At 44.1% G+C, this 25,434-nt stretch overlaps 1 protein-coding gene across 2 annotated transcripts in view; it reads left to right on the top strand.

The window, feature by feature from the left end:
* ACER2 (alkaline ceramidase 2) overlaps positions 1–25,434 on the top strand; it is an 83,792-nt gene that overhangs the window by 2,396 nt on the left and 55,962 nt on the right. For both annotated transcript variants that reach the window (XR_016393550.1, XM_022573805.2), the window contains exons 2-5: positions 5,002–5,116; positions 5,993–6,134; positions 13,548–13,685; positions 22,390–22,527. Coding sequence is in view for 1 of the 2 variants with exons in the window: in XM_022573805.2 (XP_022429513.1) it covers positions 5,002–5,116; positions 5,993–6,134; positions 13,548–13,685; positions 22,390–22,527 (533 nt within the window). In the remaining variant the exon portion in view is untranslated. The remainder of the gene's footprint in view (positions 1–5,001; positions 5,117–5,992; positions 6,135–13,547; positions 13,686–22,389; positions 22,528–25,434) is intronic.

Genomic DNA, 25,434 nt, shown 5'->3' with positions numbered 1-25,434 from the left:
AATCATCACTCATTTAGAGAAAAAATTTGAAGGAATAAAGATGTAAAATCAGGAGAAGACTGGGAGGGGGATCTAGAACCTTCTTAATGGAGCTTGGCAGTAGCACATCACTACTGCAACTTTAGTTACTCCTGGCTACCACTAGTTGTTCGCTATGTGTTGAAGCTCTGCTGGGTACTCTACAGTCACCCTCAGCAGTGGGTGCTATTTATTACATCCGTTTTGTAAAGGGGGAAACTGGGGTCTAGATAGATTTTGCAACTTGCTAAGGTCAAGAAAATGGCAGAACTAGAGTCAGAACTTGGACGTTCTAACTTGGATCCTGCTAAAATACTGCTCTTGAAGAGGCACATGCCGTTGTAGCTGCTTTAGATTTATTTTTGTAGCATGGTACAGGTGTTTATTGTTCAGTCATTCTTTAACTCAAAACTCCTGCATTGGGACCATTTGATCTCTAGGCTAATCGTGGTGTTTGATATGGGGAAAAAAAGTTTTGTTTAAAGTAGTTTTTTTTTTTGTTGTTTTTTGACTGTGCCATGTGGCATGCGGGATTTTGGTTCCCCAGCCAGGGATTGAACCTGGGCCCCCTGCAATGGAAGTGCAGTCTTAACCACTGGACCACCAGGGAAGTCCCTTAAAGTAGTTTTTTGAAATTGTTGTTTATTATAAATGTTTTATTATAAAAAAAAAGTAAATACAAGTTTTATTGAATTGAGTTCCTTTTTATGTTTTAAGGTTTTTTTTTTTGTTGTTGTTGTTTTTTTTTTCTTTAGCGGTACGCGGGCCTCTCACTGTTGTGGCCTCTCCCGTTGCGGAGCACAGGCTCCGGACACGCAGGCTCAGCAGCCATGGCTTACGGGCCCAGCCGCTCCGCGGCACGTGGGATCCTCCCGGACCGGGGCACGAACCCGTGTCCCCTGCTTCGGCAGGCGGACTCTCAACCACTGCGCCACCAGGGAAGCCTATGTTTTAAGTTTTAAGGCTCAGTCACACTAAAGAGAAAGACTCCAGACCTAGCAGCTTTGGAGAAAAGGGGGGTATGCCTTTTAATCACCGAGCTTGGCCTTTGGGAATTCTCTTGGGGACTCAGGGGGACAGAAGGAAATCAACTGGTGCTGGAAAAAAGTCTTGAAGCAAAATATATGCCTAAAATCAGTCCATGATCTGTCACCTCTCCTAATCAGGTCTGCCCCCAGTCGTCAAGATAAGTAGAGTTCTCTTTATATGCCAAAGCCCACAGCCCGCTATCTGTAGGGCAGAGTTATCCATCAGTCAATCTATCAGTCTCTCCCTCCATCCATCCACCCACCCACCCATTTGCTGGGCAACTGTGTGCCTATCACAGAGACCAGACCTGCAAACAGTCATCTGGATGGTGAGGACCGTAGGAGGGGTATGTACAAGTCACTGAGGTGTTATTAGTACTCTGCTGGGGGTTGGTGTTCTGTGGAGGTGGGGTAGGGGATTTTGCAGGAAGGCTTCTGAGTCGGATGACCAACTTGGCCTGGTTTGTCTGGGACTTGCCCAATTTTAAAACTGAAAGTCCCGTGTCCTGGAAACCCTCCTCAGTGCCAGGCATACCAGGACAGTTGGTCATTCCAGAGGCAGAAAGGGAGCAATGGAATGGATAGTTAGGAATCTGCATACGATTAAGATACATAGTCTACTCAGCCAGGGTAATGCCCCTAGCTGTTCATGAACTTGCTGTTCAGAAAAACTTACCGCCTGTTGCTTTGTCAGTATTTACCCTCTGTCTGGGAAAGTGCACAATCACATGGGTCAGGATGAGATTGCAGTGTGTTCCTGAGATTATTTTGGTACAAATGGCTGGTAGGAATTCATAGAATGAGGAACTTTCTAAGGAAATAATAAATTTTAAAATTGTGGTTTCCTTTTAATTAAAAAAAAAAAATCTGTTCTGCAGGCATTGAACAAACCAATTCTCCGAAGGATAATCCAACAATAGGCTTTAAAAAATACCCCTTGGCTGAACTATTCAACTTTAGTGAGCCACACAACTTTGAGGGGAAGTTTCATTTCTCAGTAGACATGGAGCCATTGAATCTGTCTTTCAACAAATGAATCTGTCTTTTACCAATGACTTGTTTGCTTTTCCGTATTTCTTTAGGAGTTCCTTCCTCTTTTTGTCTAGGGGAGCGTCTCCCTCTAATTTGGTCTTTTCCTTTTCATGGATTGATGTCTTTTTTTTTTCTTTAATTGAAAAAAAAAATTTTGGCCGTACCACGCAGCATGCAGGATCTTAGTTCCCTGACCAGGGATCACACTCGCCCCCTCTGCACTGGAAGGGCGAAGTCTTAACCACTGGACCACCAGGGAAGTCGCCATAGATTGATGTCTTTAAAAAGCATGGTGGAGACCAGCAGACACTGGTAGATGGGCTGTGCAGAAGCAATAATGTGATTTCAGTGTTATTTGGGATTGTTAAAATGGTGCTTCTAAATTGAACTCCCTAATATGGGCATTAAAAATATTTGAGGTATCATAATTTTACTGCAGGTGTAATAAACGACCTCATGTTTTTGTGACTAGTGTGTAAATACATTTAAAGGTTATTATTGTGTACATTGCTAGTGGTAACATAGATTGAAAAAGCCTTTTAAGGAGGAGTTTGGCCATAGATAGTTGCACCTGGCTGAAGCAAAGGAGATTGAGAGAACTTGAGGCAATAAACATATACAGTTGGCCCTCTGTATCCATGGTTCTGTATCTGTGGATTCAATCAATTGTGGATTGAAAATATTTGAAAAAACAAATTCCAGAAAGTTCCAGAAAGCAAAAGTTGAATTGCTGTACATTGGCAACTATTTACATAGTATTTACATTGTATTTACAGCTTAAAAAATTTTTTTGTTTATTTTTATTTGGTTGCGCCAGGTCTTAGTTGCAGCAGGTGGGCTCCTTAGTTGCGGCAGGTGGGCTCCTTAGTTGCGGCTTGCCAGCTCCTTAGTTGTTGCATGCATGTGGGATCTAGTTCCCTGACCAGGGATCAAACCCAGGCCCCTTGCATTGAGAGCGTGGAGTCTTAACCACTGCACCACCAGCGAAGTCCCTGTATTTACAACTATTTACATAGCATTTACACTATTAAGTATTATACATAATCTAGAGATGATTTAAAGTATACAGGTGGATGTGTGTATGTTATATGCAAATATTATGCCATTTTATATAAAGAGACCTGAGCATCCAGGTGAGTTTGGTATCTGAGGGGGTCCTGGAGCCAATCCCCCACAGATACCGAGGGATGACTGTACTGGGGTAAAAAGCTGTTTATATTTATTCCCTGGCATTGTAGGTGAGGCTGCAAATTAGTGCGTCTCCCACTGGGGAATGGCTCAATAAACTGCTTCTGTCTGCAGCACTTACAGCAAGTGTGATAAAGCTCTGTGAGCTAAGATGAAAAAGTTTGCAAGGCATGTTGTCGAATGAGGAGAGGAAGTTGCAGAATGATAATGTTGTAATATATGATATATATATGTATTTGCATAAATGCAAAGAAATTGAAGATTGTGAATCTGAGAAGAGGGGATATCTCCAGGGAGGAGGATAGAAAGGAAGACTTTAGTTTTGTAATGTATTCTTTTTCTTACACGGAGAACACATTCATGTACGTGAAAGGAGAAAGTTACTTATAGTATAACAATTACATTTTTCTCCCTCTTCTCTCCGTCACCTCCTTTTATTCCTCCTACTTCTGTGTTTAACAAAAAGGAGAGCTGTGTTTAAATCACATAAAGGTCATAGGTGCACAGTGTGTGATGCAATTCAGAATTTTTAGATGCCCATTGAGGCATGAAGCCAAGGAGGTCAAAATGTGGTTGGGTGGGTTGGAGGCGAAAAAACATCAGCTTGGGGCAGTGGAAGGAGTGGCTGGATGCTGGCCCCAGCTCTGTGGGTGACTGCCTCTCTGACTTTGGCCAGCCTGGGAGCCTTTCTGGGCCCTTAATTATATCCCCTTGTAAAGCAAATGATCTTTAAGATCTCTCGTTTTAACTCGTAAAGATCTCTGATTCTTTAAATGATTCCAAGGAAAGTTAAAGCCTGTGATAATATGTAGACCCTTGTCCTGATTCTTCCTTCTCTGCTTCTTAGTAAATAAATGAGAGTCGGCTATATTTCCAAGTCTGGAGACTGCATGCCACCTGGGACAGCTGAGGCCATTTATCCAGACTCTTGCCCAGGGTCACCAGTAGCTCAGAGGGCTCCTAGTGGGGGAAAGAGGAAAAGGTCCCCACCAGAATGGGCCAACTAGAACAAGGTACCCCCTTCTCCAGAAGGATGCAGCCCCACGAGGGATTTCAGTCTTGAACTTTAACCAAAGGCAGCAGCCTTGCTCCTATCGCACCCCTGACCAAAGGTCTTGTCCTCTCTTTATTTCTCTCCCACTCTGTCCTTCTCCCCTTTCTAAAGACTGTGTCATTCCCATTCCCTCTTGTTCCCAGATGGTGACAGAGGCATGCGTTAGCTACTGTTGTTGCCAATTCCTACCTGTACTACACCTCAAGTTCTGGAGTTTGTGATGCATTTTGTTTAGTTTTGATTTCCTTGGTCTGGACACGGGTTCGAGCCCTGGTGCGGGAAGATCGCACATGCCGTGGAGCAACTAAGCCTGTGCGCCAGAACCACTGAGCCTGGGCGCCTAGAGCCCGTGCTCTGCAACAGGAGAAGCTGCCACAATGAGAAGCCCGCGCACCGCAAAGAAGAGTAGCCCCCGCTTGCGGCAACTAGAGAAAGCCCGTGCACAGCAGCGAAGACCCAACACAGCCAAAAAAAAAAAAAAAAAAGAGGCAGGAAGGAGCCCCCTAAAGTGTTATTAAAGAAGTTGTGAGTTTTCCTGGTTGTGCTTTTTTTTTTTTGGTTAAAAAAAGATGTATGGCCACATTCATCTCCATTTGCAAAGGACATACTAGGAACAAGCTGCTTTACTTTTTGCCCTTTTACTTAATATTCATCTTTTCGTTTTACATTTTCTCCCCCCAGATCAGCAACGTCTTGTTTTTCATTTTACCACCCATCTGCATGTGCTTGTTTCGTCAATATGCAACATGCTTCAACAGTGGCATCTACTTAATATGGACTCTGTTAGTTGTAGTGGGTAAGTGGATTCGTTTGCGAGCATGGGCTGAAAGGGAGGAAATGGAATTCTGCACACTTCCTGACCCCTTTGAACATTATGTTTTGTAAACCAAAGTCATTCTGACGTCTTAGCAAACTTTTATGTTGTTTGCTAGATGCCAAAAGGAGGACTCTTTTGGGCTTGATAACAAGGTTGACCGTAGTTATCACAATTGCGTTTGAGAATTCATTTATGTAATAGCTATGGGTGTTGTGCCAGCGCAGTTTTCTGTGAACTTCTGAAGAAAGTCATTTGAAACAATTGAAGTCTGATGAAACTGTGGTTTCTAATGGACTAAAATAAAAAAAAGAAAACAAATGAAGGATCAAATGTTTGATCCTTCATTATTCTGGGAAATACTTGTATAATTTTCATTTCCTTCCACAGGCAGATTGGGAATTCTTAACAGTGAGAGAATGTTGACTTTTATTTACTGCCTGTTCCCATGAACAGGTGGATGAAGACAGAGTGTGTTTGTGCAGTTATTGAAGATCTGTGCGAGGGAGGGAGACGCAAGAGGGAAGAGATATGGGAACATATGTATATGTATAACTGATACACTTTGTTATAAAGCAGAAACTAACACACCATTGTAAAGCAATTATACTCCAATAAAGATGTTAAAAAAAAAAAAAGATCTGATGTGCTGGTGTTTGGGCCCTTCTTCAAATCTTCTTTCTAGACTTGAAGTCTGCATGCCTAGGTGGTGTGAGTTTCTTCCTTCAGTTTCTTTTCTCAGAGAGATAGAGTGACCTGATCATTGCTGTTTGTGAAAGGGCTATCCTTAAGCAGTGTATTGAATTTGTGAGTCTTTTCTTCTATGTGACCTTTTTTATTGGTTGTAATTGATTCTAGGAATTGGATCCGTCTACTTCCATGCAACCCTTAGTTTCCTGGGTCAGATGCTTGATGAACTTGCAATCCTTTGGGTTCTGATGTGTGCTCTGGCCATGTGGTTCCCCAGAAGGTATCTACCAAAGATCTTTCGGAATGACAGGTAAGCTTGTGCTAAGTTTTTGCATTTACTACTAGGTGTGGTACCCAATATAACGATGTATTGGCTTGGCCAAAAAGTTCGTTCGGGTTTTTCCATCTTACGGAAAAACCCAAACGAGCTTTTTGGCCAACCTAGTATATATCAAGAAAAATCACACACATACACAAAAAGGGCTTCCCTGGTGGTGCAGTGGTTAAGAATCCACCTGCCAATGCAGGGGACACAAGCTTGAGCCCTGGTCCGGGCAGATCCCACACGCCATGGAGCAACTAAGCCCGTGCGCCACAACTACTGAGCCCGTGCTCTAGAGCCCGCAAGCCACAACTACTGAAGCCTGCGCGCCCAGAGCCATGCTCCGCAACAAGAGAAGCCACCGCTCACCGCAGCTAAAAGCCTGCACACAGCAACGAAGACCCAGCACAGCCAAAAATAAAATAAATTAGAAAAAAAAAAGAAAAATCACACCCTATTGAGTCTAAGCTAGTGATGAGCTTATCATATACTTATTTAATATCCACTGATTGTACTGTCAGACCAAAACCAAACTGCCGGATAAAAAAGGTGATTTTAATTTGTTGGGGAAGAAGTTACCTGACAGTAGGGACAAAAAGTCAATATCCCCCTTACTGGTACTAGCAAAACTAGAAGGATTTTCAGGGGAGGAGAAAAGACTGAATGGTAGTTCAAAGACCTTTGATTTCCTGCTATAATATTTCCTGAGTCCCACCCAACTCCACTGGTTTTAAATGTTTACAGTAGAATCCACACTGAGGAACTGGTTCTTGGAGCTATAGATAATATTCAAATTGTGTCAGTATTGCTTCTGATGAGAGCTACACACACACACACACACACACACACACACACACACACACACACACACACCCCTTTAAGCTGGAAATCCAGTATTTCAGGAAGGGATGCATTTTAATATCCATTGTGTTATTCTTTTTTTTTTTTGCTGTACGCGGGCCTCTCACTGTTGTGGCCTCTCCCGTTGCAGAGCACAGGCTCCGGATGCGCAGGCCCAGTGGCCATGGCTCACGGGCCCAGCCGCTCCGCGGCACGTGGGATCCTCCCGGACCCCTGCATCGGCAGGCGGACTCTCAACCACTGCGCCACCAGGGAAGCCCCATTGTGTTATTCTTATATGGTTATTTATCAAGTAAATATTTTTTGGACTTACTATTTACCATGAACTATTTACTATGAAGTTTTCTAGGCGCTAGGACATAACAGCAACGTCTCTGCCCTTGATGAGCTTACACTGAAGTTGGAGAGATTATGAATCAACAAACAAACACATAAATAATATTATGTTAGGGTGTGAGAGTGCTATGATGAAAAATGAAGCTGGTAAGGGGGTAGTGGTGACTTGGGATGCTGGTTTAGAGTTTGGGCAGAGGTCTTTCTGAGGCACTCTTGTTAATATCTGAAGTAACAGAAGAGAGTCAGCGTCATAAAGATGAGAAATTCTCCCAGAACTCATTACTCATATGTTTCTCTGTACACACTGTTTAGTTAAAATATATATATAGAGAGATAGATAGATAGATAAACAATCCAAAAATATGGATTCAATCAAGCAAGCTGTGTGTGCCCAGGGAAGAGCTATACCAGGAAAATAAAAGAGTTCATTACAGTTTTCCTGGTAATGGGAGGAGAATAGGAGCAATGCATCTATTAGAGACGCAGGCTGTTCTGTATGGATAGAGGTGGAGGAGTGTCAATGAAACGTGCTGGCTGCAAAAAGCACCTTGTAGAACCTGTGTGTGTAACACCCTAATTTTAGAATGAATGAAGCCTCTTTTTGAGTATGTGTCTTTGTATATGCATAAACATGCCTGAGAGGATGAGGACAGCAGCTACTACCATTGGCTATTCTTAGGAATTGGGGTGGAGAGAGAACTTTTACTTTTACCTTTAATCTGTACTGTTTTACAATTTTTTTTTTTAAAAAGAGCACATGTTAATTTTTAATCCTAAAAAATGCATTATTAAATGAGGTAGGGAGAAAACATACTTTATTTATTTATTTATTTGCCACACCACATGGCTTGCAGAATCTTAGTTCCCTGACCAGGGATTGAACCTGGGCCCCAGCAGTGAAAGCGCTGAGTCCTAACCACTGGACCGCCAGGGAATCCCAAGAAAACATACTTTAAATGGATTAGCTGTACAGTCTTCATCCTGGGCAGCAGGATTTGAATTAAATAGTATTATCTCTAAATAACCATTGAGCAGATAGAAGTATCCTCAAGAGGTTACTTATCAAAAAATGAGAGAGAGAGAGAGAGAGCAGCTGTTTACAAGTAGAAGCGAAAAGGAGGGTGTTCCTGGTCTTAGATGAAATATGTTCTCCATCGTGCTGAGACCTTCTCCAGAATAGAAACCAGAAATAGCCTAAGCCAACCTGCTGTGTTTCAGTTGTGTGTCTTGTTTCCTTGTTCAGCTTCAGGAGAATGACTGGGGGGTAATCGGAAAGCCTTGGGAGGTAGGGCAGGGGTGAGGGCAGGGGTGGAGGTAGATGCCACTTGGGCAGGGGCACAAAGTGGCTTGGCCGGTGGGGACTTTTTGCCTCTGCCTGAGAGACACACCCCTTACCTTTTGGCCTTTTCTATGGTCTCAGAAGGTGCCCACCAGTCACCTCCATGCTTTCCCTGAGCACACGTGCATTAGGTTGAGAGCTGAGGAACCATTTTGATCTTAGATCTGATTGTTCAAGTCCTGGGATCTGAGTGAGAAGCTGACGAAATGGGAATAAGGGTTTTGTTTGTTTGTGGTGCTCTGGAGGCCTGGGTTTGAAATTCCACTGGACAGTTTTTAATGTGTTCATAATAGAGAATCTTTTTCTTTTCTTGTCTCTTGGTGGGTGCAGGAGAGAAGAAAATGGGGCAATGCTGTAGTAATGAAAACTTACCGACTTTAATAATGAAATACATTTTGAGGCAGGGACGTCTGTGACCACCCGGGACTCTTCCATCGCCAGCACTCTGCAGCCTTTCTCTGCTGAAGATGTGAACTCTCTGCCTTCAGTTTGGGGAGAGTCCTTTGGAGGCACTGAGCACCCTATATGTCTATATCCTTGGCTTTGGAGACCCACCTGGGTTTGATTCCTAGCTTCCCTGCTTACAAACTGTATAACTTGTCTTGACTCTTCAACTTTCTGTTTCCTCATCTGTAGAATTAGGTGACTCATGGTGTTCACCTCAGGGTTCTTGTGAGATGATCCTGCAGAGCACTCTGTAGAGTACTAAGAACATGGTCAGTGCTTCAAGTTAGCTTTCGTTATTACCAATGGCACGTGGAAATTTCTGCCCAGCATTTCTGAGATATGCATACCAATTGAAGGAGAGAATGAACAGTGCTAATTTTAAAGAGCAAAGAAAGAAAAGGTGCATGTTATAGCTCACTGTAAATCAGGATTTCAGCTCTATTTGTTGGCCTTCAATTTGCCAGTGGTGGGGAGAACAAGAAGGCCAGAAGCCCAAACCCCTCTGTGTGGGCTTCACCACCCATGATGCGGGGACAGGTGGCAGCTCTACAGTGGAATGGCAGGCCAGACCAAAGAATTCGGGTGAAAACCAGGAATTCTGGAGACTGGGGAGTGTGTGTTTTAACTGCCTGAACTTACACGATAGTTAACATTTGTCTCCCCTCAGCTCCCCCCCCTTTTTTTTTTTCAGTGATCTATACTTTGCTGGAATATTTCTAAAAACCTATTAGGAGTGGTTCCAGTGTGAGATTTCTAGAGAAGAGAGGAGAGAATGTGTTGGCTAAGTGACTTTGGATCAGACAAATACGGATTTCAATACCTATCCAGTTTTTTTTTTTAAGCTCTGATACCTCATTTTGCTCATCTGTAAAGTACAGATAGTAAAAGAATCTACCTTAGGGGTTAGAAATATACGGGAAAATCATATCAAGTGTATAATATAGTGTCTCTTACAGAGTAAAGACCAAATGCTAGAAGTTTTTATGAATGGCTAATACAGGTAAGAGTTTTGAAGATAAAGATATCTAGAACAGCAGGGAAATTATCAAAGTTCATATGTAAATAGAAGTAATTGGTGGGATTTTTTAAAAAAGGGCTGTCTTTCATCTTGCCTGGAATGTCTGAAGAATTGTCAGGATATACACTCAGCTGTTGATGGTTATTAATAATTTGGGGCTTCCCTGGTGGTGCAGTGGTTGAGAGTCCGCCTGCCGATGCAGGGGAACGGGTTCGTGCCCTGGTCCGGGAAGATCCCACATGCCGCGGAGCGGCTGGGCCCGTGAGCCATGGCCGCTGAGCCTGCACGTCTGGAGCCTGTGCTCCGCGACGGGAGAGGCCACAACAGTGAGAGGCCTGCGTACCGCAAAAAAAAAAAAAAAAAAAAAAAAATTGACATTTTTGTTTTGAGAAAAAGACCTTTTGTAGGCTAATTGTATCCATTTTCTAAAGAATTTATCTTGGTTTTTATGATGATGTGTCTACAAAATGTAGGGACAGCCCTCACTTTATGATCCAGTTCATTTTTTGAATCCTGAATAGCAAGGTTTCCCTGTCCTGCTCTCTCTCTGCCTGGATAACCTGGGGCCTCCATCTCAGACTCTCTGGGCTGTATCAGTTCCTTAGAAAATGACGGGGGTGGACCTTCCAGGACCAAATGCTGGCATCCTGTGAGTATCAGGGGCTTGTTCTAAATAGGTTATATTTTAGTCTTAAAGGGGAGTTTAAAGCAGTGGATCTTAGCCAGGGACATTTCTGTCCCATGCAGGCCATCTGGGAAGTTTAAGGACATGTTTTTGGTGGCCCCAGTGATGGGAGGTTTTATCATCCATAAATTCCATTTCACTTCAGAAGAGTAAAGGGGGCATTACCAAACATTTGATATAAAAAAGGAGCTCAGGGCCTGACAGGGCTGAGAACCATTGCTTTAAAGGGTAGCTAATGGTAAGAACAGTAACAGCATTACTATAATAATATTATGATGATGGTATTTGGTTGCTAGATTTTGGTTTGGGGAATACAGGAAGAAGGGGTGCTAAGGGTTCCCTGACCTTGTGTTCAGTTTGAGCCCATAATGGGCTGGAAAGTTGAAAACAGGAACAGGGGCCACAGTAAGGGTTGTTTAGAAAACACCCGATGGGGACCCCTTGCTTCCCGGTTATTTCTAGCTCTCTCTGTCCCCAGGGCCTCTGGTGACTGTGGGGTCGGCTGGTGACCTCTGTTGACTTCTGCTGGTTGCAGAATCGTGCATTCACACGATGTCCTCATAGGTTAAGCTGCGTTCCAGAAGTGCATTCCTCCACACCCTCTGGGGAGTGGTAGGGAAGTGTCTGCCCACGTTCCCCTTAGAAAAAGCATGCTTCGTCAAGCTTGTGGCCTTTGAACTCTTCGGCAGAACTATATAGAGCCTTTGCTGATTGCTTTTCCCTGCGTGTGATATTATCAGCAATGATGTTATGTAAAATAACATTTCTTCTCAAAGGATGGTCATGATAACAGAAATAATGGATTTTATTAGCACACACCATGTACCAGGCTCTGTGTTGAGTGCTTTAATGCTTGTATGAACGCCATGGGGCCAGTGTCTTGATTTCCATACGGAACACCTGAAGCCTGGGGAGTTTTAGTGACTTGCCAAAGACCCCATCACTGCTAAGTGGTGGAGGCAGAATGTGAACATAGTGGGTCTCACGTTGCTCTCCGTGTCCTGTGCCTGAGTCCTAAACCATTGGATACAGAGAGAGGATGCAACTTGGAAGTATCTGATTATGTGTTTTTGCAGTCTAAAAGGCAAAAAAGCCTTGACGTGTCACAGAACCTCAAACCCAGTAACAGGGTTACCGTGGGTCCCCAAGGGCCATGCGCATGCTTGGGGCTGGGGCCTGTCACGCTGCCGTCCTCAGGCTGAGTCGCAGACTTTTATCCGGTAGCTGAAGGATGCCGGCAAGGCCAGGAAAAGAACATGGTTCTTCTGAGGATTTGCTGTCTGGATCCTTTCCCATATACATATATTTTCCCTCTGGTTGAAGTTCAGGGCTACAATTCCTGTTCATTCCAGTCAGAATGTTGGCAGCTTGATCAATGATTTCCTGTGCCTTGATGATAAGTGGTGTTCCTCTTTAAGAGATCCATTTTTTTGTTTGTTTGTTTGTTTTTCCGGTACATGGGCCTCTCACTGTTGTGGCCTCTCCCGTTGCGGAGCACAGGCTCCGGACGCACAGGCTCAGCGGCCATGGCTCACGGGCCCAGCCGCTCCGCGGCATGTGGGATCTTCCCGGTCCGGGGCACGAACCCGCGTCCCCTGCATCGGCAGGCGGACTCCCAACCACTGCGCCACCAGGGAAGCCCTGATCCATTTGTATTTTGAAGGTTTCAATGCACTTTGATTTCTTTATAATGGAATTTCATTCAGATTAGCTTCCTAAGTGTGACCCTTTCCAGGACTCTTGGCCAAAATAAATTGTGCTAATGAGGAATAACAGAAACTTCAGGAAAATCATGTGCCCCTAAATTTCAGTCATGGCTATGGCCTTTGAGATCATCTAGTCCAGACTAGACAGGAAATTTGTAGATAAGGAAACGGAGTCCCAGGGAGGGAAGAAGGAGTATGGCCAGGGTCACGTCGCCACTTCTAGATCTTGCTACCGAAAGCACCTTCACTGAAGGGTGTAAGGATGGTATGGATTATTTTTCTAAGATTTGTCATGTCGAAAACCTAACACAAAATTCCAATGCATACTAGACTGGATTGTCAGTAAATATAGACACTAGAATTTTAGACTTTTGTGTGCTAGACACATAGGGCATTTTTTTCTTTTAATCTAGGAAGTTTTATGGTTTGTAAATGGTCTCTGTTTTTCTGATAAAGGTCATACATGTTCACCTTGTAGAACAGGGGTTGGCAGACTATGTTCTTCTGCCAGATGAGCCCCTTGCCTGTTTTTGCAAATCAAGTTTTATTGGTGCATAGCCACGCCCATTTGCTTACTTGCTGTCCACAGTGGCAGAGTTGAGTAGCTGAGGCAGAGACCCTGTGACCTGCAAAACCTAAAATATTTACTATCTGACCCTTTACAGAGAGAGTTTGCCCAATCATGCTGTAAAACATCTGAAAAAAACATACAGAGAAATGCCACTAAAAAAAAAATCAAGTATTCATATCTCACCCTTAGGGATTTAGGTTGATTTTAATTTTACCATTTTCATGGCTAAATATTTTGAAAATTCCTTATTGTTTCCTGAGGATAAATTCCTAGCATAACTGAGCCAGTGCACGAGAATGGTTTTTTAGGTTCCTGGTACTCAGTGCAGAATGTCTTTTGAGCTTGCATTCCCATCAGCAGTGCCCGTACTTTGCCAGCATTCAACAAACCAACACGACCTCCTTTGCTAATGGATTTGGTTTGCTTTCACCCATGTAGGGGCAGGTTCAAGGCGGTGGTCTGTGTCCTGTCTGCAGTTACAACGTGCCTGGCGTTTGTCAAGCCTGCCATCAACAACATCTCTCTGATGACCCTGGGGGTTCCTTGCACGGCGCTGCTCGTTGCTGAGCTAAGGAGGTGGGTGCAGGTCTTCCTGCCTGGCCCTGAGGCTGTCCCTGGGGTAGAAGCAAACCAGCTCCTGGTTCTTTTACTGCCCTTGAATGTGGAAGAGGAGTTACCCCTCACAGAGAGTAGTTCCTGACTTTTGGATTAGCATCAAGTTGCCTGGTTTGGTTCAAAATGTTAATGATCTCATTTTCAGAAAGAGGGGAGCAGTGTATGCAGTGCATCCCAATGGTTCGAAACTAGCTTAGGAGGAAACATCTCAAGGACCTGGTGAGTGCCTAGACGAAGCTGCCTAGAGTTAATTCTGTAGAAAGGAGAATAGATGTGCTCATGTGACAAGAATAAGGAGGAAAGCAAAGTCCTAGAGAGGCTATTGCATTTACATACAGAAGGAAAAAGAAATGAATGTCTATATACAAAGCAGCACTGCTACTTTCTCTGAGGCTTAGTTTCTTACAGTCTATCAGGTAAAGCCTTTGCTGTTTGCATAAGCATTTTCTTGTGGGAAGTTGTATGTGCAGAGTTCAGGTTGATATCCAGAAACATTTTAGTTTAGCTCTTGTACGTTTATGACTGTCTTATTCAGCCCCAATTAAAACACAACTCAACCACTGCCCTTATTGTAATACTCTTTGAAAATGCTTCTTTTTCTCTGCACTCACTTGTAGACATCCATTTTAATTCATGACTCATGGTCATGGACATAGATGCTCTTAATTGAAGTCTTATATTTATCTACCTTAGTGAGAGTTTCTCTGTGTAATGTGTTATAAGCTTTCTCTCAGTCTTTGTTTTGAGTGGAGACATGTATATATTTCTTTCCATTGCTTTGCCTCTGTGTGTTGTTTTGATTATCAGCAATACCAGGCAGGGACAGAGGTGGTTGAAGAGGTATTTAAACTTGCTGGCTGGCAGTGGAAAGACTCTGCCCTGTCTTGTCTTGTTTTGTCTTGTCGGCTTTGAGTAGCCTTCACGGACCTGGGAAGTAAGAGACCCATTTCAGAATACTAACAGATCTTAAAACTCCAGAACACTAACAGATCTTAAAACTCTTTGGAAAACAATTATTGGGTTGGCCAAAAGTTTCATTCATTTTTTTCCATAAGATGGCTCTAGTAGTACTTAGTTGTCTTTAACTTCATTCAAAACAATTTTGTTAGATTGTATGTGACAGCTGTCATATCAGCGTGCATTTAAAAAAACCACTTATCGGGACTTCCCTGGTGGCGCAGTGGTTAAGAATCCACCTGCCAATGTGGAGGATGCGGGTTTGAGCCCTGGTCCGGGAAGATCCCACATGCTGCAGAGCAGCTAAGCCCGTGTGCCACAACTACTGAGGCTGTGTGCCACAACTGCTGAGCCTGCGCTCTAGAGCCCGTGAGCCACAACTACTGAAGCCCGTGCGCCTAGATCCCGTGCTCTGCAACAAGAGAAGCCACCGCAATGAGAAGCCCGCGCACCGCAACGAAGAGTAGTCCCCACATGCCGTAACTAGAGAAAGCCTGTGCACAGCAGCCAAGACCCAATGCAGCCAAAAATAAATTAAAAAAAAGACTTATTAAAATTGGTGAATTTTTGTGGCCATTTTGATATGGAAGATGGAAGAAAAAAAGCAACATTTTTGGCTGACTATGCTTTATTATTTCAAGAAAGGTAAAAATGCAACCAAAATGCAAGAAAAGATTTGTGCAGTGTATGGAGAAGGTGCTGTGACTGATCGAACATGTCAAAAGGGTTTGTGAAGTTTCGTTCTGGAGATTTCTCGCTGGATGATGCTCCCCGGTCGGGTACACCAGGTGAAGTTGATAGTGATCAAATCGAGACGTTAATTGAGAACAGTCAACATTATACCATGAGGGAGACAGCCGACATACTCAAAATATCCAAATCAAGCGTTGAAAATCATTTGCACCAGCTTGGTTATGTTCATGGCTTTGATGTTTGGGTTCCACGTAAGTTAAGCGAGAAAAACCTTCTTGACCGTATTTCTGCATGCGATTCTCTGCTTAATCGTAATGAAAACCTTCCATTTTTAAAACAAATTGTGACGGGCAGTGAACAGTGGATGCTGTACAATAATGTGGAATGGAAGAGATCGTGGGGCAAGCGAAATGAACCACGACCAACCACACCTTCATCCAAAGAAGGTGATGTTGTGTATATGGTGGGATTGGAAGGGAGTCCCGTATTATGAGCTCCTTCTGGAAAACCAAACGATTAATTCCAACAGATACTGCTCCCAGTTAGACCAACTGAAAGCAGCACTCGGCGAAAAGCATCCGGAATTAGTCAACGGAAAACGCATAATCTTCCATCAGGATAACGCAAGACCGCATGTTTCTTTGATGACCAGGCAAAAACTGTTACAGCTTGTCTGGGAAGTTCTGATTCATCCATCGTATTCACCAGACGTTGCACCTTCGGATTTCCATTTATTTCGGTCTTCACAAACTTCTCCTAACAGAAGAATTTTCATTTCCCTGGAAGACTGTAAAAGGCATCTGGAACAGTTCTTTGCTCAAAAAGATTAAAAGTTTTGGCTGAGTAATATTCCATTGTATATATGTGCCACATCGTCTTTATCCATTCCTCTGTCGATGGGCACTTAGGTTGCTTCCATGTCCTGGCTATTGTAAATAGAGCTGCAGTGAACATTGTGGTACATGACTCTTTTTGAATTATGGTTTTCTCAAGGTATATGCCCAGTAGTGGGATTGCTGGGTCATATGGTAGTTCTATTTGTAGTTTTTTAAGGAACCTCCATACTGTTCTCCATAGCGGCTGTATCAATTTACATTCCCACCAAGAGTGCAAGAGTGTTCCCTTTTCTCCACACCCTCTCCAGCATTTATTGTTTGTAGACTTTTTGATGATGGCCATTCTGACTGCTGTCAGGTGATACCTCACTGTAGTTCTGATTTGCATTTTTTTTGATAATTAGTGATGTTGAACATCTTTTCATGTGCTTTTTGGCCATCTGTATGTTTTCTTTGGAGAAATGTCTATTTAAATTTCCATTTATTTTGGTCTTTACAAAATTCTCTTACTGGAAAAAATTTCAATTCCCTGGAAGCCTATAAAAGGCACCTGGAACAGGTGCTCAAAAAGATAACACATTTTGCGAAAGTGGAATTATGAAGTTGCCTGAAAAATGGCAGAAGGTAGTGGAACAAAAGGATGAATATGTTCAATAAAGTTCTTGGTGAACATGAAAAGTGTGTCTTTTATTTTTACTTAAAAACTGAAGGCACTTTTTGGCCAACCCGATAAATTGCCGATAAAGACATCTGGATGGATTTGTGGCAGTCAGTCCAGTGATGCTGCCTGCTGTTAGGCCTGAAGTCAACAGAATGTTCTGCTCTTCCCTACGTTTCTTGAGAATTCATTGCAATCTTGTTGTCATTTTAACTCCTGAGTCTAATCATCTGTTTTAGTCTCTAATTTTGTTAAAAGGCAGCTAAGGAAAGGGCAACTTCTAAATTCATGTCACCTAAACAGGAGCAAGTGAAAGGCAAGTGGCGAGGGCAGATGATTTTAAGGTTTAAATTCTGCTTCACAGCTGTGATCTTTAAGCAGGGAAACATATCTTTCTGTAATATTCCAACCTTTGCAAGTAACTACAGAGGAAATAATTTCTGTTCCATACTTAAATTCTTGGCCCCGAAAAAGCTAGTCCTCACTACTGCTAATTGGTCTTCATCACGACATTAGCAGATTGCCACATCATGGGAAGTATCCCCGCTTCCACCTAGGGTCAGCCTTTCTGCCCCTTGATAATTCCCTCTTCTCCTATGCTTAGTTTACCCCTGTAAGTTGTCTACTGTGTCACTCCTCCCTCTCCAAAGGATCCATCCCATTAGCCTGCAGCCGTGTTTGAGTTTCCCCCATCTTCTCTAACACCCAAACCTGGACTCAGTCACATCTGTCTCCAGCCATCACCCTTTCTCTCCCCTGTCTGTCGCAGCCACACTTATTTAAAAGTTGTCTCCAGGGAATTCCCTGGCCGGTCCAGTGGTTAGCAGTCGGAGCTTTCACGGCTGTGGCCCGGGTTCAATCCCTGGTCGAGGAACTAAGATCCTGTAAGCCATGTGGCGTGGCCACACACACACACACACACACACACACACACACGCACGTAAATAAATAAAAGTTGTCTCCATCTATCACCTCTCATTTAGTCTTCAGGCCACTCCAGTCTGGCTTCTGTCCCCACTTCAGTACCCAAACCCTCTTGGTTGTGCGTCCAGTGGTCATTTTTCTGTCCTCCTGAATCTCAGCTCTCTGCACAATTCACCCCCTCATCCTTGGAACATTCTTTCCCATGATTCCTATGACACCACGCCCTCCTGAGTTTCTACCAACTCTCCGGCAGGTCCTCTCAAGCCCCTCTTGTAAGCTCCTTCTTTTCTATGCACCTGTCCATGTAGGGACCCCATAAGGTACACCCTCACCTCTCTGCTTTTCTCCCACTATATTTCCCCCTACAACCTCTCGTCTACTCCATGGCTTTAATTCCTGTACGTATGCAAATGGCTCTAACCCAGTCCTTCCTTCTACTCCACCACTGTGTATCTAGCTGCCTGCCTGACCTCTCCAACTCCACGTGTCACAGGCATCTCAAATCCAACTTATCCAAACCCAGATTCCTGATCTCCCTTTCCAGTTCTGGCTCTCTTAATATTTCCAGCCTCAGTAAATTAGAGCACCATTTACCCATTTGCTCAAGCCGGAGGTCTGGCTTCCTCTTCCTTCCCCAGTCATCTCATCTGATCATCATTATTTTTCTATTGGTTGGCATCACAATTAGGTTAAAGTTCAAAATCCTCCACGTGGTCCCTGCCTGTGGATCTCTCCCCCACAAAGCTCCCCTTACATTCTGTCCTCCAGCCATTCTGACCTTCCGTGTCCCCAAGGGGGCCTGGCTTCTCCCGGCTCCAGGTCTGGGTGCATGCTGTCCCTTCTTTCTGACCCTCTTGCTTGGTTCATTTCTGCTCATCCTTCAGGTTTTGGCTCAACCATTTATATGCTCTCAGAGCATCCCATACTTCTCCTTTATGGCCCCCATCTTGGTTGTAATTTAAAAAGTATTCGTGCTGTTGTTTTGCTCAATGTCTGTCTCCTCTGCTTGACGTAACTCCACGTGGGCAGGGACGAGGACCCCGTACACTGCTGTGTCACGCTTCCCACTCAAGTCCCGGAGAGGAAAGAGAAGATGCTTGTTGGCCTGCTTTGATAACATCCCCAGCAAGAAGATGCCCTGTCGCTCTTGTCATGTCCTTCCAGAGTGTTCCCTGCTTGTCATCAGCAATGATCTGTCATGTCTCAGCTAAATGTTCCTCATCCCACCTCCCTCTGCTCAGAACAGATAGGGGAGGGGCTGTTTTTTAGCTTTCCATTTCTCATTAGCCTCATTCCTAGAGCTTGTTTCTAGTCTTTTCATACATTCATTGTCCTTATTAAACCTTCTCTCACACCAGGAGGAAACAAAATTTACTTATGTCTGGGGGTCATGACCTGACAGTGACTGACATTTGTGTTGTCACATCACCAAGTGACTCAGCTGTGTTGAGAATATTTTGAAATAGACTTTTTCTGATTATAGGAGTGAATTTATTGTTAAGGAAAACCTTGAGAGCACAACAAAGGGTCAAGAAGAGAAGAAACGACAGCCATCCTCTCAGTTTTTCTATCCTAAAATAGGGTCCTGATACATATGTGTGTATATATATGACTTGTGTCCTGCTTTTCCCGTTTAACGTTACATTGACATTGTGATATAAGCCCTGAAAAGTGGGGATAAAACCTGATGAAGCGCAGGTTTGGGCAAGCCTCAAGTTCATGTAGCCCTTGTTAGTGGTGTACAGCAGGACCTGTGTCTCTGGAAGCAGAGAAAGGGTCAGTACCAGGTACCCTGAGTCCCTGGCTCTGCAGGACTTTGTTTTCCCTCCCTGCTTCACAAGTGTCAGCCCCGCCCCGCCTCTTCCGTGACCACCTGCCTTTCAGCCTCTCTTGCCACCTACACTGCATCTGCAGCTCTCTGTGCTGGTGTGGCCCTTAAGCCAGATTTCCTAGGTTTAGTTAAATTGAGCTTACATAGTTCCTGTTATACCAGGCTAACTGTCTACATATAGTTGATGCTTGTTTTTGTTAGTTTTCATTTTACCTTTTAACATGGCAAGAGGCCTGTTTATTATTATTATTTTTTATAAATTTTTATTTTATTTTTGGCTGCGTTGGGTCTTCGTTGCTGCATGTGGGCTTTTCTCTGGTTGCCGCGAGCGGGGGCTACTCTTCACAGTGGTGCGCGGGCTTCTCATTGTGGTGGCTTCTCTTGCTGCAGAGCACGGGCTCTAGGCGTGCGGGCTTCCGTAGTTGTGGTACATGGGCTCAGTAGTTGTGGCTCATGGGCCCTCGAGCGCAGGCTCAGTAGTTGTGGCACACGAGCTTAGTTGCTCCGCGGCATGTGGGATCTTCCCAGACCCGGGCTCGAACCCACGTCTCCTGCATTGGCAGGCAGATTCTTAACCACTGCGCCACCAGGGAAGCCCAGGCCTGCTTATTTTGCCTTGTACAGTGCCTGGTGTGGATTCTGAGAATTTGGTACCCAATCAATATTGTTACTGTTTTTTTTTTTAATCTAAAAAAATGTTCTGATCAGATCACTAGGAGGCAGTTAAAATAAAGAAGTGAAGGACAGTTTTATCTGTTCATGGAGCAAGCCTTATTTTTAAGTGCTTATTCTGGACCAGGCACTGTTGCTAGATGCTGGATATACATTAGTAAAAGAGTAGGCCTAGTTCCTGCGCTCATTGGTCTTACAGTCTAGGCGGATACTAGGTATTAACAAACACTTAAACAAATACACGATCTCAGCCTGTGATGCATGTTATGAGGGAAGATGGCAGGGCCCCAGGAGAGAATGTGATGGGGGAGTTCGATGGTACTTGGGCTGTCAGAGAAAGTCTATTTGAGAAAGTGCCCTTGAAGCTGAGACCTGCAGGGGTGGAGAAAAATGGGCAGAGTGAGGGGACAGGGCTCTGGGAGAGGGGCTGCGGGTCCAAGGGTGAGCCGTTCAGAGGAGAGTGTGCTGAAGAGAAGACGGAAAATGGAAATTGTTCATCTCTGTTTTCGTCACTAAACTGGAAAGTACTCACTACTTATGTTGTGGGCTCTATTAATTCTTTCAAAAATTTTTTCAAGTGGTGCATTTAGCCCTCCTACCGACAGGGTTTCTCAGTTTGTTTTTGAGCGGGTCTCTCTGAGCCTGCTGTCCATCCCGTTTTCACTGACGCTTTTACTCACGTTTCTGTCAGGCAGCTGGGAAAGGTCCCAGCAAGTCAGGCTTCTGACACCGTCTACTCGTTCAACAAATATGAACCAATGCTGACCCTGAGAGTGAGCGAGCTTGACTGACCGGGGAGCAGTCCTTTAAGGGAAAGAGACCCTGAGGGAGGGTTCAGAGGACCCTCAGCCACCAACTGCCTCTGGGCATTTCTCCCTAGGAATAGAAGTCACCCACTTTGCGAGCCATTTGGTGACAAGGAAAGAGAACGGCAGCTGAAATTTCCTTTGAGCTGTTGGGGTTTATTTCAGAAACGCTTTTGTTCCAGCGTGCGTTCAGGAGTGCTGTGAGTCTCCTATGTGCCTGGCGCTGTCCCAGGGGCTGGAGGTGCAGCAGTGAGCAGCTTACCTGCTGGTAGGAGATAGGTCTTAAATATATAAGGAAAACACGGAGGATGTCAGCGGGGCTGTAGTCGCTACAGAGAGAACTAGAGGAGGGAAGAAGGTGATCGCGAGGGTCACTTAGGGGGTAGAAACAGGTGGTGTGATTGTTAGGAACAGTGCTCAGCAGAGGGCTCACTGAGTGACATCTGAGCAAAGACTTGGAGGTGGCGAGCCGCGTGTATATCTGGGAACAGCATTCCAGGTGGCAGGAGCGGCAAGTGCTAAGGCCTGGAGGAATGTGCCCAGGATTTTGGAGGAATGGCAGAGGTCCCTGGGGGGTTTGATGAGCAGAGGCAGTGAGGGGCAGAGTATGGAGGACGGGGGTGGAGCACAGAGGAGAAGCCAGCACACTGGGGCCTCGTGGCCTCCGTGAGCACTTTGGCTTGCCCTCTGGGAGAAGGGAAGCAGTCGGAGGCTTTTGGGCAGGGTGTTGAGGGGTGACTGTAGGAGCGGGGCTGGATGGAGGCAGTGGCTGTAACTCAGGCAGGAGGTGATGGTGGCTTGGACCCAGGTGGACGTGATGGAAAGAGGTCAGATTTTGGATATATATTGAGGGGCTGATGGATTGGATGTGGGGTGGGTGAGAAAGACAACAAGGACTCCAGAATTCTTGGCCTGAGGTCCTGAAAGCACAGAGTGACCTCTTCCTGAGAGGGCTGGGAGAAGGACGGGCATTGGGCAGAAGGAAGGATTTAGGAGTACGTTGTGGACGTGTAAACTTTAGATCAACACTGGGCATCGGGTGGACATGTCAAGAATGTGACATGTGGTTTGTTAAGTCTGGAGTCAAGGAGAGGCCTCGGTGAGGAGTGTGGCTTTTTGAGCCATCAGGGTACATACGGTGTTTACATCCGTGAGCACGTGTGACGGGGCGTTGGGTGGGAACCCCGGTGCCAAGGGGCCAGGGAGGCAAGAGGAAGCAGAGAAGAAGTGGCCAGCAAGGCAACGGGAGCCAGGACTGACACGAGCTGTTCTCTGTATCCCCGGGCAGGTGTGACAACGTGCGTGTTTTTAAGCTGGGCCTCTTCTCGGGCCTCTGGTGGACCCTCGCCCTCTTCTGCTGGATCAGTGACCGGGCCTTCTGTGAGCTGCTGTCGTCCTTCCACTTTCCCTACCTGCACTGCGTGTGGTGAGCCCCGCTCGTGGTGGGGTGGGTGGTCACCAGGCAGGGTCTGCCCTCGCTGTCACTCCGTTCTCCCTGCGCGGGGCGCAAGTGTACACGGGACAGAGCTGAGCCTGGGTGCCTCCTCTCCTCAAGTAGACTGTCAGACGTTTCAGAAGCGATAGAAAAAGCAGAAAGAGCGCCAGGGAGCAGGCCTAGCCAGAACAAACAGACCTAATTGTCTGTGCTTCGTGTCTGTGGTCTCTCACCTCTAGTTCCATTATTAAAGCAGAAAGGAGCTTGGAACTTGAATCCGTAACCTGAGCTCTAGCTAGACCTCCAGGGTGGGGTAAGGTGGCGAAGGCTTGGGACAGATGTGATGTGCGGATAGGACGGTCCTGAATAGGAACCAAGCACGCCTTTTGAGCCTGAGTGACCAGCCTGGGCCTCACAGGTCACCTAGGGACAGTCTCTTTGGCTTTGTTCAGGATCACCCACCTGGTGACATCAAACCAGTCTAGGAACTCAGTAATGGGGAATTGGAGCATCTACAGTTTAGAAGGCTCAGGATACACTGTTAAGAAAAAGAAAGCTACAAAACAGCACGCAGAATCCCATACTCAGAAAGCTGAGGAGGAAACCCAGTGGTGTTCTTCCTGGGAATAATCAGATGTACAGATTTTAACTGTGTAGTCTGGTAAATTTTGATAAATGTATCCACCTGTGTAAATAGGCTCTCACTGAAGATATAGTACGTTTTTAATCGATCCAAGCTCCCTTATCATACAGTGATATAAGTAAAATTAAAAAAGTTGACTGTAATAACTTGGATTCCAACTTAATTTGTTTCTAAATTTGGTGTACTTTCTGAGGTTGTTTTTTTTTTTCCCCCCAAAGTTGAACCATTTTCTGAGACTTCCCCTGTGGTCCAGTGGTTAAGACTCCGTGCGTCCACTGCAGGGGGCGCAGGTTTGATCCCTGGTCGGGGAACTAAGATCGCACATGCTGTGTGGTGTGGCCTCAAAATAAAAACAAAAACAAAGTTGAACCATTTTTTCATCCCAGTTGTAAAGTGACATATTTATTTATTATAACAAATTTAAGCAATAGGTAAGTATAGAAAGGGAGACTCATAATTCTGTCCACCAAAGAGAGAGAACAATTGTTAACAGCCTGAAGTGTATCCTTCCAGGTGCTTTATATACGTAGTTCTCTAATACTCCTTTTAAAAGCAAAAATAACATCATTCTATACATGATGCATATTGGTCCTTCTTTTGTTGTTTAAACTAAATACTAGATCATAGCTTTCCTTACCAGTGCGTTTATATTATCTTCAACAGTTTTTGTGTCCAGTTAATACCGCACAACATGGATGCTTTATAATTCATTTAACCAACCTCTCTATTAATGGATATGTAGGTTATTTCTAACTTTGCACTTCTACAAATAGTTGGTAATGAACATCTGTATTTGTTCATGTGCCTGAATTGTGTCCTTATGTTAAATTATAATATGTTGCCAAATCCAGAGATATTATATCAACTAACACTTTTTACTAAAATCTGTAAGATAGTAAAAGTGTAAGATACACTTTCACATATACTGGATATTAGTAACTTTAAAAAAATCTTTGTTAACCTGAAAAGATTTTATTTTTATTTTCATGTCTTTTAAAAAAATTAGTATTTTGTTGGGCATCTTTTCAAATGTAAAATTACTATATCTTTCCTCTTTTGAAATGCGCCTTTTAAGTTTCTTTATCGTCCCTGTGGAGTGTTTCCATTTTTAAAAGTTTATATACAGCACCTAGCGCCTGACACATAGGAGACAGTCATTACTGTTTACTACCTATAGGCCATTTATTGGGCACACTTGCAACATTTTCAAAAGTACAGAGAATAATACATGGGGCCCCCAGGTAGGCAGCACTTAGCTTCAGTAGGATCTACATGAGGCCAATCTCATTCATGCCACCTTCACCCACTACCCACCCACACCCGGATTATTTAAAGCAAATCCCAGACACCCTATGAGATGTTAGTCTTTTGGTTCTTTGTAAGATAGGGATTTTAATTCTTTGTCACATGGTGCAAATATTTACCCCCAGTTTCCCATTTATCTTTCAGTATGTTAATGATATTGTGTGCCATACTGGTTTAAAATTTTCATGTTCTCACATCTGTCAGTCTTTTCCTTTAGGTTTTTTTTTTTCTCTCCCTTCTGTACGCATTACAGTGTGACTGTGACATCCCTTAAATGACACTGTTCTCAAGTAAGCAAACTGGCAGTACTCTTACAGCCATCTTTATTCCATGCGTTTTTAAATGTAGAGACGTGCGTTACACGTGGCTCTCACAGCCATTCCCTTTAGGGTTTCTGAACTTTGTGTCATTCTAAGAAAGGCCTTCCCTACCAAAGTTTATAAAAATATTTTCTTTAATTATGTCTTTAAATGTATTTTAAGTCTTTAATTCATCTGGAGTTAAGTTTCAGTATAAGGTACAAAAGTAGGATTACGTGCCTTTAAATGGTCCCTTGCATGATAAAGATCAATATGAAAACTTTTTACAGGCACAGTGAATTTAATAATAGTAATAAAAAAGAGTTCCCTTACTAAAGTGCAAAAGCAGATGAATCAGTATAAAATTATTCCTAATGAAGGGCGTCAGATATGTACAGCCGATTATTAAAGCTAGAAGGGTGGGGGGACTAGTTCCCCATGCTCATCGGTTATTTCCTTAGTGCCTCTGTTTTATTTATTTTGTTTTTTTAGTTTAATTCATTAATCAATTTATTTACATGTCAATCCCAACTCCCAGTCTATCCTTCCCCCCCTTCTTCCTCCCTGGGAACCAAAAGTTCCGTTCTCTAAGTCTGTGAGTCTGTTTCTGTTTTGTGAATAAGTTCTTTTTGTTTGTTTGTTTAAGATTCT

Source organism: Delphinapterus leucas, chromosome 6 (genome assembly GCF_059928025.1).
Source record: "Delphinapterus leucas isolate spDelLeu-1000000601 "Yukka" chromosome 6, BTC_Dleu_Yukka2, whole genome shotgun sequence".
NCBI classification, from domain to species: Eukaryota; Metazoa; Chordata; class Mammalia; order Artiodactyla; family Monodontidae; genus Delphinapterus; species Delphinapterus leucas.
The sequence above is the reverse complement of the archived record's forward strand: the minus strand, read 5'-3'. Positions and strand labels throughout refer to the sequence as shown.